At 37.8% G+C, this 17,200-nt stretch overlaps 1 protein-coding gene across 1 annotated transcript in view; it reads right to left on the reverse strand.

Moving 5' to 3' along the window:
• Window positions 1-17,200, reverse strand: part of rasa1a (RAS p21 protein activator (GTPase activating protein) 1a) — a 99,048-nt gene that overhangs the window by 24,874 nt on the left and 56,974 nt on the right. Inside the window, exons 2-4 of the mRNA XM_065263059.2 lie at window positions 5,262-5,414; window positions 1,789-1,924; window positions 237-307 (exon numbers count right to left, since the gene is read on the reverse strand). Coding sequence (XP_065119131.1) covers window positions 237-307; window positions 1,789-1,924; window positions 5,262-5,414 — 360 coding nt within the window. The remainder of the gene's footprint in view (window positions 1-236; window positions 308-1,788; window positions 1,925-5,261; window positions 5,415-17,200) is intronic.

The following is a 17,200-nucleotide window of genomic DNA, read 5'->3' on the forward strand; positions in this document are numbered from 1 at the left end:
GGTTGTAGGGTTGATGCAATGGGATAATGCAAGGGTTTGCAAATTCAAAGGAATTCAACCGAAGAATGGCTTACTTTTCTCTGCATTTTAAGCTGAAATTGAAAATATTATTTAAAAAATGTATACTTACACATGTTTAGGTAATAACAAATCAAACATGCAGGACACCTTTTTGCTAAATGGAGTATAATAATAAATTGAAATGATCTAGAGTGACTTTGTTGGAGAGTCTGTACCTGATCTCATCAGTATCTGGCACTTTGGTGTATGGAAGTATGGCCCTCACACGTCTCCTGTCCTCCACTGGCTGCAAAAACATTGACAGGTTATAGCAACTTAGAGAATTACCCATATTATTGGTCAAACCTTGCTAAAATCAAATCTTGCTCCTTAGCAATTCTTAAATATTCTAATATGAAAAACTATGGCAAATGCACTTAAAAGGTGGGGTACATGATCTCTGAAAGCCAATGTTGACATTTAAAATCACAGAAACAAACACGCCCCTACCCCAATAGAATCTGGATAGACCCCCACCACACATACGCAACACAGGCAACGATATTTGTTAGTAGACACAACCCTTACAGCTGATAGTCAGCCCCACTCCCTTTTAGGGGTGTAGAAGCCAATGTTTTAAACATGTAATAGATCAGGGTGTCCAATCTGATGCTCCTCTGGTGCAGGTGATTTACTAACGCCTGATGCACTTAAGTTTAGCACCACGGACATCTCAACTGAAAATTCAGGGTGTGAACTCCAAGATACACTGAAACTGGAGGACAAAAATTAAGGTTTACAAGACGTTTTGAAACACCTGGTATTTGTGTGATGACTTCTAGTGGCCCCCTTTAATTTCCTCCAGCAAATAAAAAAATAACACGGCTTGGCAAACAATATTTTTAAATAATATGTTCCTTTGGCATTCCACATAAATTGTTACGTATTAAAAAATTCTCTGCATTGTACAATGCTCCCTCTGATCTCTGTAAAGCCTCTTTTATAAGCAACAATTGCTGCTATTTCAAGTGCAAACTGATTTAAGACATGCTTAATTTCGGTGGTAAATAATGACACAAGTACCAAACATTAAACAAACATTATTACATTGCGTTGTCTGAATCATTTAAATAATCTCCTCCCATACATATTGTATCTGAAAGGGAAACTCCTAGAAATGCAGATGCAATAAGGTTAGTCTCAAAAATAACTAGACCACACCTTTTCAGCACTAATTATCCACTGCATGTCTTTAGTAAATTCAGACAGTCGTCATTTAACGAGAAAATTATGGTTTGGGCTGGCGCAAGCTGTTAGTAAATCTGGCCCCAATGGTCAATAAATTTATTTATTATTTGAAGTGAATGTTACAAAAACGAGTGTTAGCATACTAACACTCTCATATATTAATAATGTGTCTGCAGTATAGACAGCACTGTTGTTTTTAATGGGTGCAATTTAAATGGTCATTTTAGGGTAAACGTAGTGTAGGAGTTACCTGCAATATGCCCAGAGTCTAAAGCCTGAAGTCTGTTTTCACGCGTGCGCAAGGGTCAGTGCAAAGTTACTTTCCATTTATGTACAGTAGGCATTTATGCATTTATCCAAATCAAGCTTTAGGGTCTTATCCATTCAATTACCTGTGCTTCTGTGTAATACAACCTTCCAAGAAGCTACAAAATGTCTGCATAAACTCACTAACCACAGTGATCAAACAGTTGCTTGACTAGTCATCCATAATATAACCTGTTGTTTTTGTAACATCATTTCCTAAAAAGTTCTGATTACCTCTGGGGGAGCCACCGGGGACAACAGTTTTTCACCTTTCAGCAGGCAAGACACATAGCTGTAGTAACCAATGAGGTCTGACAGGGATGAAAAGCGCCGTCCACCGATGTAGTAATCCCCACACATCGCAATGATCCTGAACACATGCACACGAGCACCAAAATGTTTGCTTTACCTCATGAAATTCAAACAATGTGTGAATGAATTAGACTGACATTTACTAAGATAAAGTATGTGTGAGTTATTACTAATACATGCAGCAACAGAATAAGAATATGTTTAGCAAATAGTTGTTTATTTAGATAGGGAACTTCATTGTAAAGACACAATGTAATACTTTGCAGGCGTTGACACAAATCTAAAATTCCTAACTATACTAATAAAAGATAGACCTACTATATTCCATATATGAACAATGCATTTTACATCAGTGCTTGTTCGTTCATAACTGGATCTTCATGAGGTAGACAAGAAATTAAAAAACAGCCTTAACTGGAACCTTTGCTATAAATGTCTACAATGTTATTGGTTCAGTACTTGGAGATGTGATTTATTGAATTACTGATACATTCCCACTTGCAAGGTTTATTCAAATAATAATATTTTTATGCTTGGTGATTCCATATTTAATTCCTAAAAGAGTGAGAATATAAAGATATCTTAAAATGAAAACTCATTAAAATTATACAAATTCAGGATTTTGTAAAAATATAGATTTTTTCTATTTCCCTCTATCAGGATGGCTCATTTGACCCAATTCATTAATAAAAAATAAAAAAACAATCCAATCATTTAGAGAGGTTTATAGATGTATGGTATCATTTATATCCATAGCATAAACAACGCAGGATGAGAAAAAAACTTTTTTTGCATTATGCTCCATTTAAAAATAAAAATAAATAAGTACTGAAAAATGTCTGTGCCTTTGAGGGGACATAACATGTTAACTGGATGTAACAGGGTTCTGTGTACTTAAAGGAGCATGCCCACATTTTGGGAATTTAGCTTATTCATTGTATCCCCCAGAGTTAGATAAGTCCATACATACCTTTTCATCCCCGTGCATGCCTTAACTCTGTCTGATGCAGCCCCTGCTAGCTTAGCAAAAAGACTGGAAGTGAATGGCTCCAGCTAGCATACTGCTCCCAATTAGTGACAAAATAACGTAAATATTTTCCTATTTATATGTTGTGATTTGTATAGTCACACTGTGTACAAATAATAAGGTCATAAGTGACACAGCCATCTTTTAACCGTATACATACAGGGAACTATATTCTCAGAAGACGAAGCACTGTTACTTGGGCGGAGTGATTTGCTCGCAGCACCCAAGAAACCCGGTGGGGTGAGGAGCAGAGAGTTTGCTCAGAGTCACTCCGCCCATGTAGCAGTGCTTCGTCTTCTGAGAATATAGTTCCTAGTATGTATACTGTTAAAAGATTGCGGTATCTCATATGACCTTATTATTTGTACACAGTGACTGCGTTTACATGCAGCCAATAACCCGTTCAAATCCGGAATATTAGCAATAACCCGGTCGCGCACGTCCATGTAAACACCGGCAAAAACCCGAATATGCTCATATTCCTGTTTTTAAAATCCCGAATATTACCCCTGGGTTACCTCTTTTCTAACCCGAAATTTTGGTCATGTAAACGCGCATCGGGATATTCCCATCAAAAGAAACATTGATTTGTGTACTGCGCATGTTCTATTCGCAAGGAATCTTGGTCTTTTGAGTAGAGGAAATTCTTGTATGCGCCAAAAAACCCGCAGGGAGTAGAGGTAAGCATGGTGAGAGAGATGCGCCACACTTTTAGAGCAAGGAGGAAACCAATTGCAACAAACGCGTTTTTCACGTTAAATTAATATATGGCTATTCTTGTTTTTCAAAGCATACATGTATAATAAAGGCCAAATAGATTGTCAATAGTTATGAGAGTAACTTCCTTTTTTTGTGTGAATTTGAATTCAAAATGTAATATGCTATTCATATTTCGTTAAATACAGTGAATGAATGAAAAAGTTAAAGATGACAGAATAACTGAAGCGTCGTCTGCATCTTGATTCAGTTTCTAAGATTAAAATTACTTTAATTTACCTGATCAACACAAATACAAAGCGGCATAACTGATTGCTTACCAGCATTAAAACCACTTAGAATAAAAACCTTTGGTTTTTTCTTTGTATACCGCGTCCGCTCCGTGGATAAGGATGTTGCAATAACGCCGGTGGCTTTATTATTAACTGACTGAATACTTATACCTGACATTTAGATATGAAAGTTTAACATCAACAGTACCCTCGGTGAAACATTATAAACATTGATGATCATCTGCCGACTCGACTGTTTCTGCACGTTCTCAGTCCGCTTAATTAACGGCTTTTCATTCTATCCGCGTGAGGTAAACATTTTTGTTCTGTAGCCTACTTTTTTACTTGCATGTATTTCTACATATTTTCGGCAAAGTAACACTCAGGATATAATTTAAGTTATTATAGATAGCATATACGCTTGTTCTGAAAGGATGACAATTATAAAAATTATCCATCCAGCTTAATTTAGCCAAAATAATGATTTATTCGTTTTCATACTTTATAGATGTTAATTTATCTACTAATATATTATTGAAAATGCCATAAATAAATATTCATTGCCTTCTGTAATCTATTGCATTCATTTTGTACATTTATAGGTGCATAAATACAGTCTAATTTTTAATTTCTTTAAGACACGGTTGTGTTCTGTATTTACCGATGCTCTGTAAATATGCACATAAAAAACCTTCTTGTTAGAAAATCGTTCTTCAATTAAATTTTTTTTTCAAAAATATATTTAGTTGAATGCTAGTATAGCTTGTTAATCTTTTTCTCATAAAAGGAAAGACATGTAACTTAGCCTACCCTGCTTCTACATCGGTGCAGCTTGTTCTGGATTTAAATAATAATTTTATTTTAGTAAATGAAGGCGGTAAAACCGCATTGCGCAATAGTGAGCCACGCAAAATCACCGCATTTACCTTTTAATCACAGTTTACATCGGGATATTGCCAATTCCATGTATACAGGGGTAACTCTCTCTGCTCACGCATGTAAACGGGTTATTCCGAATGTTTCAGAAACCCGAAACCCGACCTTAACCTGACCATAACCCGAATATTTACAGCATGTAAACGTAGTCAGTGTGACTATACAAATCAAAACATATAAATAGGAAAATGTTGGCGTTATTTTGTCACTTATAGGGAGCAGTATGCTAGATGGAGCCATTTATTTACAGTCTATGTGCTAAGCTAAGCTAGCGTGAGGGTGCGTCAGACAAAGTTACAGCATGCACTGAAATGGAAAAGGTATGTATGGACTTATCTAACCCTGGGGGATAAAGTGAATAAGCTAAATCCCCAAAATGTGGGCGTGTTCCTTTCAGAAAAATTGTCCAATGAGGTCTTTATGGTCCAGGCAGCACTGCTCACCTGAAGTGATTGACCACGTTGGTCATACTGAGGAAGGACAGCACAAAGGAGCCAGGCCGGCGGTCGCTTTCCCGAATGAGGTAGCTCCCTGGTGTCCGAGCCTGACGCAACCTCTCTTCTGCAATGGTTCGGTCCAACTTTCCATGGTACCATCTAAAAGAAACCAGAGATTAAGTTAGAAATGCAACAGATTTCTGCTTCTTCCTATTTTAGTCCATCAGTACTGATTTAAATGGCACTTACAATGTTGTGTTTTTTAAGTTTTACTTGTTTTTTGTATATGCTGACACAATCAAGCCAAGATTTATTTCAACTGATTTTAAAATGTACTTAATATTTATGAAGAGCTTTGATATAATGTAATGTATCTGGTCCAAAAAGATCCCTGCACAGATTGAAAATGATCTATGGGAAAGTAGTGTATGCGAGCACTATTTCACTTGACAGAGACAAAAAATAAGAAGGCTCTACAGCTGTAGATTTCACTTGACAACAGCCCATCTACAGGGAACTACACTAACCTTTTCCACTGGTGGCACTTGCGCTACCAACTTTTTCAGTTACTGGCGCAAAATATGATTTGGTCGCACATATTTTTTTCAAGTTATATTAAGGCGCTCTGGATAATAATGAACAATAATGAAACTGTATTGCATACAGATATGCTTTTTATTTTACTTGCCATCTTTTAAACCACATGCCGCCTTGTTTTCTTAAACGTTGCAGTGTTTCCCACAGATCTGAAATTTACTTGGTGGTGGTAGCCGGTGAAAAGGGCAATTATTACCCACTGACAAATAATGGTCTACTATACATGTGATGTAGAACTAATAATGTGTGACACAACACAATACTTTGATTCATTGAAAATTAATATTAATTTCACATTATATTTCATCAATCTAACCACCCCAAACTTTCTTTGCCATTAACAAAGCTGACACTGTTTGTCAAAGCACCACGAAAAGACTTACTGTTTTTGCACTGATATATGAAGCAATTAGACCCCTTTTATCAAACTCAATATAATACAATACTATGTATAGTATATTAATAGACAGTGCAGGTCTATAGATTATAAATGTGACTGATGTTATGACTGATGTTATAATGGTAATAATTTCTATTAGATAGAGCAAAAGCAGTAAAAGTGCCTATCTTTCTATTTCTCTCTTGCCGATTTAAAAAGCTTAATCCAATCATTATTTCAGATTTAAAAGTGTACTTGCTGTCCCGGGGACAGACTTTACATTGCTTTGCTCGTTCAGTGCAATTGGCTTGACATTAGCATTGCTTTTTGCTACAATCTCTGTCCAAACTTAATATGGATATGGTTTTAGAAAATATATGGTTAATTAATAATAAGATTATTAAAAAAATGTGAGAAAGAAAATGCAGCGCGTGGTAGTAACAAGAACCATCGCCATAGAAACCGGAGGCACGCTGAATCTGCACTCGAGCTTTAGCGCGGTAGCGCTCATGGCCGTTTTCCGATCGACTCGGGTTATAAACACAACATTAATCAGACTTGGGACCCAAAGTAATTAAACTAGGACCTAACCGGACCCGACAAACCATTTAAAATATAAACCCGGAACCATACGAGTCCCGCGTCCTCAGTGAAGAAAGACCTCTGCTCAAGTTCAGAAACAAGGAAGACACTGCGCTTGCGTCGCGTCGCGTCCCATCCAATTCATTGAGAAACAGCTGAGCACGCAAACGCACACTGATAGGGAGAGACACGACGTGCTTTCACGCAAAATGAAGCCAACGTGTTGATGGCTCAGAGCACGTTATAAAACGTATTCTTAAGATCCACATTTCTGTTTTAATAAATGTTCATAGTAAATCATAGCATATTGTCTAAAACATTAGGTAGCACATTTGCGACCCATTAAAAATTAGGGTCGCAACGGCAGTTCAAAAGGTCGCATATGCGACCATTTTGGTCGCAGTGTAGCTCCCTGCATCTAGAAATATGGAAAGTGAAATATTGCTCTGATAAAGTGCCTCAGCACAGCGTAAAATCTTAAAAGGCTTTTACTCCAAAGCCTTAGCCATGTAAAACATGTAGCTCTCTAAATTAAACATTAGCTTTTTAACAACACTTGTTAATCATTTAGAGGTTTTAGATCCCTGAAGAGAGGAAAAATTTGCACTCCTGTCCGATTAAGGTGTTTTGTAAAAATAGTGAACGTATGTGCGTTCAGAGCATCTGTTTAATGCTTTTGAAATACGAAGGAGTGAAAGTGTTAACTAGTATTTTCATCTGGTTTAACGGCCAGTGTCTTATATTTCCAACCGCAAGTCTATGGCAGCCCAAGCAACTAATTTCTTAAGTTCACCCGTCCATCTTATTTGCATTATGTTATGTATCATCTACAGACACTTACATTAAAAAGCTGCTAACATGGTTTTAATAAACCTTCCTAAATACGGCATTAAAGAATATACTGATTCAAAAGCAAGCACAAATTTAAATGAAATACATTTTTTCCCAGTACAACTGTACTGTAAATAATCTTTACATTGACTCACACAGCACATACACACTATTTAAATGTTAAAGATAATTACAGAAAAGAAGACAGAACATATACTGTATGTGTGCATGATGTGTTGCTGTGCAGTGGAGGAAGTGACAGCGGGTGAACGGAGGAGGTGTGAGATGAGACTATGACACAGGAACACTATGAGATATTTTAAGAATCTTGCTCACTTTAGTTTACCACACTGATGGCAGATGGAGTGTCACATTTCATCATATGGGCATGCTGCTCTTCTTCACTTACTTTAAGCTCACTTTTTTAATATGAGGAATCATTTGTAGGGGAAAGTGAGTTATGTTTGTCATGCCTGTCAAACAGCAGCAGCTTTCTGATGCATTTTCACAGTAAAAGCCAATTAAGTAGAAAAAAGTAGTGTACCTTTCCTGTAGGCACGATCACAGCAAAATGTCACTGAAAGTAGCCAAACCTCCATTAGAATGAATGAGATCATGTCGCTCTTACATTACTAGACGCTGTTGGAGTAAACAGGGAATCACTGACCTGTAAATCACTACCCTACAACTCTGTGATGATATTTTGAATTGGGTTTTGGTTGAATGTCTTAAATAAGATCGTGGGTTAATACCAGCCCAAGATATTTCACATTTTATTCTATGACATAAAACACACCAGTAATACCCCCATATGCTTTTTTTTAAAGCTTTAACATGTCTTTAAAAGGGTGGTTGTTAACAAGTTACTACATGTGACTACAAACGTTGTTCTGGACTTTAAATGTTATCACGCATGAAACAATGCAACATTGGACATAATTTTCAACAAAAATTCATCCTTAGGGTATTTCCTTATCAGGAAAACATGTTTAATAAAGTCAGAAGCTTGGTGGTGATGACATTGAAGTCGAGAGACTGTGGTGTAGTTCAGTTTTAGCCTAAAGTTAGCTTATTGTTTCTAGCAAAAACGCAAGACTTCGAAATCCTCATGCAACTTTTAAGAATTATCTTGTTAGAAAAAAACGTGCAAGTGTCAAAATGCTTTGTTAAACACAGATCTTATTTTTTGTGATAAATCAAACATCTAAATTAACTGGCTTTTTGGCCTGAAAACCACTATCCCGCTAGTCTTCCTACAGAAGGTCTAGGAACCTTGTCAGCTTTGAACCACCCAAGAGTCCATATAACTGACATGTAAAGCAACCAACCATGTTTCGTTTTGTGCTGCGTCACATTTAAGGGCTTGGAAATGTTGTCACGATGACAGACCGATGTGTAACAACCATCATTTACGAACTTCTCTAAACTTTATAACTATTTCATATGCACTAGACGTTCAGCCAACGGTCCGTGTGCATGACATCTGTGGTTGAGACTAGTGTCCTGCTAACTTCCGGGTCATTCCTGTGGCACTCTAAACCAGGTGTAATATAAACCTTGGTTATATAAACTACTGGCCACATCATCAGCTGCAATGATAACTGTATAGGTGTAATGCACACATTGCAGCCTTAAGGGCGATTTATAGTCGTGCGTAGGTCCTACGGCGTAGCCGCGACGGCGTAGGTTCCGCGTCGGTTTTCATTTATACTTGTGCGTCGCCGTCCGCGTCGACGTGCAACCGCACGCGAAACCGCTGGTTGGCAGTAATCACGCGTGTAACCACAGTAGCAGCAGAAGTCGTCACAGAAGAAGAAGCTAAGCAAGTTAACCCACAAACGAAAAAGAAATAGCAACTTGTTGTGTATAATTTGAGTAGACCAGCAATGATGGAAGTAAATAAACAGCGACTTATGTTGCAGTTTGAGTTAAATCACTCCTCAACTTGGCTCATCTTTGTTTTCACAGTCTCAAACGGAAATACCTATGACGCAGGTTTTTTACCTGACGGGAGGGGTTCTGGTGGACCAATCACAGCGCTTACGGTCCGCGTAGAGCCGACGCGCTGTTAGAAATTTTGTGAGGTGCGCGTCAGGCTACGCAGAGCTATGCACAGGCTACGGATAGCCTACGGCGTAGGACCTACGCACGACTATAAATCGCCCTTTAAGTAGGCTATTGGCGCTTTTCCATTGCATAGTACCCCACAGTTTAGTTTAGTTTGGGTCAGGTCAGCTCTAGAGATGTTCCGATGCCATTTTTCTATTTCCGATACCGATTCCGATACCTGGGCTCAGGGTATCGGCCGATACCGAGTACCGATCCGATATCTGGGTGTGTATCTGTATTAGGGCTGTCACTTTTGAGAAAAATCAAATTCGAACGGATTTCGAATATCATACAATGTATCCGAATATATTCTAATATCTAGGCCCCCCCCCACGCGCATCAAAAACCCACCCTAATGGAGATTCAATCACAAAATTATTAACAGTGACAGTCATAAACAGGGTTGTCTGGATTACTTTTTTACTTAATGTTTGAAACAGCAGGTTATCAACTTATGAATAACAAACTTATATATATATATAATTTATATATATATATAAAAAAATGATTCAGAACAGTTACAAACAATAATGTGACAACTTAAATAGCAGCAGGAGTATATAGGCAGACGCAAACGGAATTCGCGCCCGCAGATTTCGGCAGAAAACTCTGCGGAATTCCACGGATTTTAGGGATGCACCGAAACTGGTATCGGGTATCGGCCTCGATACCACATTTTCTAAAGTACTCGTACTCGTTAAAAGTCCCCCGATACCTGGAATCGATACCACGGTCTGAGAAATGTCTATGTTTGAGCGGCATGTAAGGGGTTAATGCCTCTTGTGTTGTCCAAAGAAGCAGAGTTTACAACAAACTGGAAAACTAGTCCTTTGTTTTTTTGTTAAATGATATGACTAAAGCTGTTACCTGTAAATTTAAATCATGTTTTTTTATTAAGTACTCTGTATCGGTAAGTACTGAAATGCAAGTACTCGTACTCGTAATCCAAAAAAGTGGCATCGGTGCATCCCTAACGGATTTAATGCCCGTCATTGACAAGCACACATATCCCGCGCTTGAGCGTGTTTGTGACCAGAACTGTGATTGACAACAAGCACACATACAAAGCATATCCCGCGCGTTTGTGAGCCGTCATTCACAAGTACATTAACCCTGCGCGTGCTGTTTGCTTGCCCGTTTTCAATGATAGAGAGCACAAACCCTTTGATACTTGAGATGAAATTAAACTTACCACTTTAAGCAGATCTCACTTGTCGTCAATGTGACGCGCAACAGTCAGCACATGATCATTTCAAATCCGTTTACAAGACAAATGCTGTTGTTGTTTAATATAAAGTTTACATTGCGTTGTAATACATGCTAATTTCAATGCGAACGTATTAACACAAGCTTTTTATTCTGCTATAATATTTAACACTATAAACAATATGTCATTTTATATACAAACTATAATTCTATCTTGACATGCACATGAGGTTCATTTTGGTCCCATTTGATTCCCTCTCTTGCGCACAGTTGCCGTCGTCGGTCTCACTCTCAGCATTCTTACTATTACGAGGTGTTACTGTAAAAAATGCCCTACACATGGCATTTTAAAAACCGGATGGTTTATTTATAGTTCGAATACGGATATTTCACGTCATGTTCGAATGCATATTTGAATATAGAATAAAAAGTGACAGCCCTAATCTGTATAATATACAGCTGTACATACTACTAGCCCTGCATGAATGGATATAACGGTTTCATGGTGTGCTTCAGACTTATTCCTGTATAAAATATGAACAAATACATACAGTGAACTAGAGTATTTTTATTATCTGAAAGACATTTGACAGTAATATTTATTTTTCCTAAAAGAAAACGAGCCACAAATCTAACACTGTAAACTGAAAGGGTATTTTAGTTTTATAATATTTGGAAAAATCTGCGGAATTCTGTGGGATGATTTTAAATGTTTTTAGAAGAAATTAGAGAATGTATATTGTAAACTTTATATTAAACATAACAAGAGCATTCATCTTGTAGCCTAAACAAATTTGAAATGATGTGCTGAGTGCTGACTGTTGCGCCATGTAGACGACAGAGACAGGTCTGCTTAACTCAGTGGTAAGTTTTATTTCATCTCAAATATCAAACGGTTCATGCTCATTATTATTATTAAAAACAATCACAGCAAACAGCAAGCGCAGGGTTTATGTACTTGTCAATGCTGCTCACAAACGTGCGAGGTATGTGCGTTTGTTGCCAATGACATACCGGTCACTAACACGCTCATGGTGTATGTGTGCTTGTCAATCACGGGCATTAAATCCGCGGAGTTCCCTGTGGAAATCTGCGGACGCGGATTCCGTTGAGACATGTCGATGTTTTATTAGTCTGAAATACTAACAAACAGCGGACATACGGCTGCATGCTTAAATTTCTTCGCCGCTTAAAGTAAACAGTGGTTGCTTCACGCATGTGGTGACTTCCTGGTGTTTGCATTCGGAGCAGCGAAGAAGAAATGAGTTTCGCTTTGCAGCGTTAGCTATAACGGGCATAACTAGGTTTATTAATAAAATGGTATCAGATCGGTACATGGGTTCAAGTACTCGCCGATTCCATGCCAGAATTTTTGGTGGTATCGGCTGCATTTCCGATACTGTTATCGGAATCGGAACAACTCTAGTCAGCTCACCTCACTTTGGCGTGGTTAGCTTTTCCATCGACTTTGGTATCACTTTGCAGTGGGAGGGATTATAGGCGTGTCGTTATATTTGCGCTGCATACTGCTGTGACATCATACAAGTGAGCTTGTCCTTGTACATTCCCATTCATTTATTTATTTATCAGTCCACCACAAATTCAAATTGGCCACCACAAATAGATGTTTGTGCATTGCGTTTAGCACTAAGGTTACCTCTATCTCTCTTGACAGTTTCGGTTTAAACACCGTAGTAGTTGACGCACTCCGCTGAGCCTCATTGAAGTTGCATTTAAGCATATAATACTGACGTGCTCATTGCGAATGTTCTGCCACAAACTGCAGGTTTGGAAAAACTGTTAGGTGTTCCTGATTCTCAACCTGTGGATGTTTTTCATCGCTAAAAGGTAGGGATGCACCGATAGGATTTTTTTGGGCCGATACAGATACCGATTTAAGCAGACAACTTCTGGCCGATACCGATGCCGATATTAAACACTTGTAGCCTATACAATATTATACAGTTGGTCTATTAGCTAGTTTATTTCTGCATCAAATTATTTTTACTGAACATGGATTGTATCTAATTAACATTCAACTGACCAACATAATAAGAGGCACGAATTAAGCTAAAACAAATATAATAAGACAACATGACAACCTTCAAAGGTGGTTTTTGCTATTCAGCATTTCTTTTATTAACAACATTAACAATTTTTTTTTACATATATATTGGATTTCTTTAATAAACATAAATAATGCCAGTGCTATTGCTTTAAACAGAGTATAAATATTGCTACTTCAAAAAAGTTGGACTTCTTGCCCCACTAAAGCAGCTGGTTGGCTTCACGCTCCAGCTCTATAGGTGGCGCAGAGAGACCAACATCCATAGCAAACAGCCATCAAACGCCACCAGTAGAAGAGATCAGAAAGAGATCGCCTCGAACGGAAAGCGCGCTTCCTGCTTTGGCATTCACGCTAATAGTGATGTAAATAACGTTCAGTTTCTTGCAAAAACTGATTGATTTCCTTCACAAGACATCAAAATGTCACACGGAGTTATGGGGGATTACTTTTGTATTAGATATACATGTTTAAAGTGGTGGATCGGTTGACTTGCATGACGGAGCACTGGGGTTTCTGCAAAATATCTTCTTTATTGTTCTACTGATGAAAAACATATTGGATGGTGTAAGTGTTAGTAAATAAACTTGATTTTGAAAGTATGCTACCGTTTTATTACAGTTTGTTGAACTTCATTCATTCGTTCATTTATTTACGTTGTTTTATTTAAATGGCCTAAGTTACCCTTTACGTTATCAGTAATTACTATGCTTCTAAAGTTCTGATACGGGAGTGTTTGTTTGTTAGAAAAATGTTAGGCTAACGTTACCTTATTAAAAGTATTGCTTGTGTTTTGTTTCACTAATGCTGTTCTCGCAGCACGCGTGACAGGCACGCCGCTACATACGCACACAGATTCCTGCCTTTATTAAAGAGAAAAATATGTTCAGCCCCTCCTTCCGAAGCTTTGAAGATTTGACTTGAAGCTCAAAGAATTGTATTCGGAACAGCCCTAGTGCACACCCAAACATTAAAACATTTAAATTGAACAACAGACATGCAATTCATTGACTTTATGCGGTTAATTAATAAACAATCGGTATCGGCCTTTCTCGTGCTATTGCCGATATGCCGATGGTTTCAAATTCATCAAAAATCGGCCGATAAATATCGGCGGCCGATGCATCGGTGCATCACTACTAAAAGGGAGTTTGGGAACTTATAGCAAAGCACAGATGACAAAATTTTTCCTTGAGACAGCGCAAGCAAGCTAGCACTAATGGTAAAGCTAATCTTTACCTAATACAGGCATGAAAACGGGTCAGGGGTGAAAAAGGTGAGAAGGGTGCTCGAGAGCCGATGTGGCCTCTGATGGGGCCGCAAGGTGGGAGGACCCCCCCAGAATAAATATTAGGCCTCATTAGGGAACATGCTGTGACTTAACTTATTTATTCTTCAGGCATGTGATTGGCCAAGGACAAAAAAGAAGGAAGGAACTCAACATCCCTCCACGTACGCCGAAACAAAATGCACACCATAACATGCGCAAAAAATACATTATGACCATTATTTCAATTATTTCATTCTGACCGACAATTTAGATTTAAAATTTAAAATGTAAACATTTGACTAGTAACAGAAACCATGTTAAATTAAATGGATTAATAAATGTGGAAAGCTGTAACAAGTAGCATTCCCTTACTATTTTTACATCTGCAATAATTTTATTTTGCCATAATCTGACCATCAGTCGTAAGGCCATACAATTTTAAGATGGCCTTGGAATAGGGTGGACCTGAATGCCTACATATAATTTAAAATGAATTAATTTTTCAACATAGTACTGGTTAAATGAATTACATTATGGTTTTTGAGTCATGGGGGTTGAATCATTTTCAGATAAGCAAAAAAGTGATGTGGGAAAATAAAATAAGAACAAATTAAGAAATTACAAGCATATAAAATAGAAAAGAACAAAGTAACAAATAAAGTAAGATCTAACAGTATTGATTAGGTAGAGAAACAGTATCAAATTAACATAACACTGTTTTCATTCTATAAATTAAATATAATTGATCTTTTTAAAGCTATAAAGGTGATTTTCCTTTTGTCTTCTGTAGTTTGATTAACGTAGTGACACAAACATAAGCATTCTTATAAGAGGAACTGTCCCTTTAACACCGGTGGAGAAGCGCTGATCTATACACTGACACATATAATCAACTGCTCACGTAAAATAAATGACTGCAGTGTTTCCGCTATATACATTCAACCGTGGCGGCCCGCCACTCCTAAAACATCCCCGCCACGCCTGCGGTTGTGGATAGAAGGGATACAGCAAACGAAATCTCGTTGGATGAGCACTGTTTTATCCTAATCCTTTAACCAAACCCAACTCTAAACACAAAATTTCACACGATTGTAGGATGTATTTGTATCTAATTTAGCCAGAACCGCTGTTTTCATCCTAATAATCCTACCTCCAAATCTAATCCTTAACTTTTCGGCATTTGCTGTATCCCTTCTAGACAAAACCCACAGCGGCAGCTCGCAAAAAAGCTACCGAAATGTCCGCTCTGCGAGACTGGCTGTCTAGAAATAAATTACTTTCTGGATTTGCGTTGTTCACTCATTTATAAATAAATCTCCTAAAATATCATAATTTCCTCCATGGGTTTAGTTTCATGCACAAATAGATTTAAATCAACAGAGGATTATTAAGCTACGTTTCTGTTTTGAGAAATAATAATAAAATAAATAAGCCTATACGAAATAAGTTGCACTTAAATAATTATTAAATTGACTAAACGAATAAAAAAGTATTTGAGTTTCTGTTCTTTTTTTGTGACGCGCTCTAAAACCAAACCAGCAGAAAGCACGTCATGTTTTTAATGATTATAAATAAGCACAAGGTTTTCTCCTTATTGTGAGTTTACACAAATAAAAATACATCATTTGAAGTTTCGAATGTTGTTTTACTTTTATCTTTATGACTATAAATTTAGGGTAATTTAAGCTACAAGGTCATCACGCATATGATGTTCACCGGCGCATATCTACACCAACACAGCGCAGGGCTGCGAGAAAAGACATTATTAAACTTTTGATTTAACATATCACGAGTTTTTTGGACATTCATTTGGAATCACTGTACTCATATTATCAACTTATCTGGCCATTAGTTATTCAGTATAGGCTATAAGCGCAGCGCGCTGCTGACCGCTCAGCTGTCAGTCAATCGTCTGTGCTTTAGATCGACACTTACAAAGTTTCACATTAAATGATAAGATATTTGTCCAAAAACAAAAGGCTAAATACTGAATACTACTTATATGCGACTGCAAGACATTAATAGTCAAATCTGTTTGTAAGGAAACTTGCATTATTCCCGTGGAAGAGAAGAACGTTGGTAATAGAAACTTGAGGCAGACGGTGAGACTGTTTTATCTGTTTTCAGACGAAACAGCAGGGTCGGGGTACCCGCGGGTGAACTGCATAATATTTGATCTAACGGGTGTAATAGACTATTCGCGTGTCATTTGTGTTGTAGATGCAGGTCGGGACTCAATAGACAAGAGTAAAATGCGGGTCTTACATCCAAGACCAAAATTCGACTCGTTTTTAAATTTCCCGTGCTTATTTCTGTTTAAGATCTGTCTGAAGACCGGTAAAGGTTTATATTTAACTGCGCGATTTGCGGTGTGACCGGCTCGGGGTCACAGTCTTTGTATGGGAAGCCGATCTCCTCAAAAGAAGGACGAAACTGCGCCACTCGATTGATCCGCGCTGCGCGGACCAATTATACGCGCAGCCCAATGGACAGAGCCGCGCGACTATCTGGATAGCGCAGAGATGAGTTGTTTACTTGCGCCACCCGATGGATAGCGCAGCGCTGACCAGTTTCATCAGAGCAGCGCGACCCACTGGGAAGCGCAGCGCGACTCTGATGGAATAGACTCGATTTACCCACAATTCTCTGCTAGTGGGACAAAACCGTGTTAGTGCTGTCAAAACATTATTATATTTTAAAGATAAAAAATAAAAGTATAATTATTCGACTGTTTATTTATTGGCAGGCAACTTGTGCGAATTCCACTCCCTCTCTCAAAGAAGCAACTTAAACCATTTTGCAAGATGTAAACAACGCTGGTCCAGAAACACTTCCTGTCTCAGTTTGTAACTGTTTTCTTTATTTCACATATATCTTAAAGATGTTTGTTTAACTTTTTGATTCAG

The sequence above is a fragment of the Paramisgurnus dabryanus genome, chromosome 5 (genome assembly GCF_030506205.2).
Source record: "Paramisgurnus dabryanus chromosome 5, PD_genome_1.1, whole genome shotgun sequence".
Classification (NCBI taxonomy): Eukaryota; Metazoa; Chordata; class Actinopteri; order Cypriniformes; family Cobitidae; genus Paramisgurnus; species Paramisgurnus dabryanus.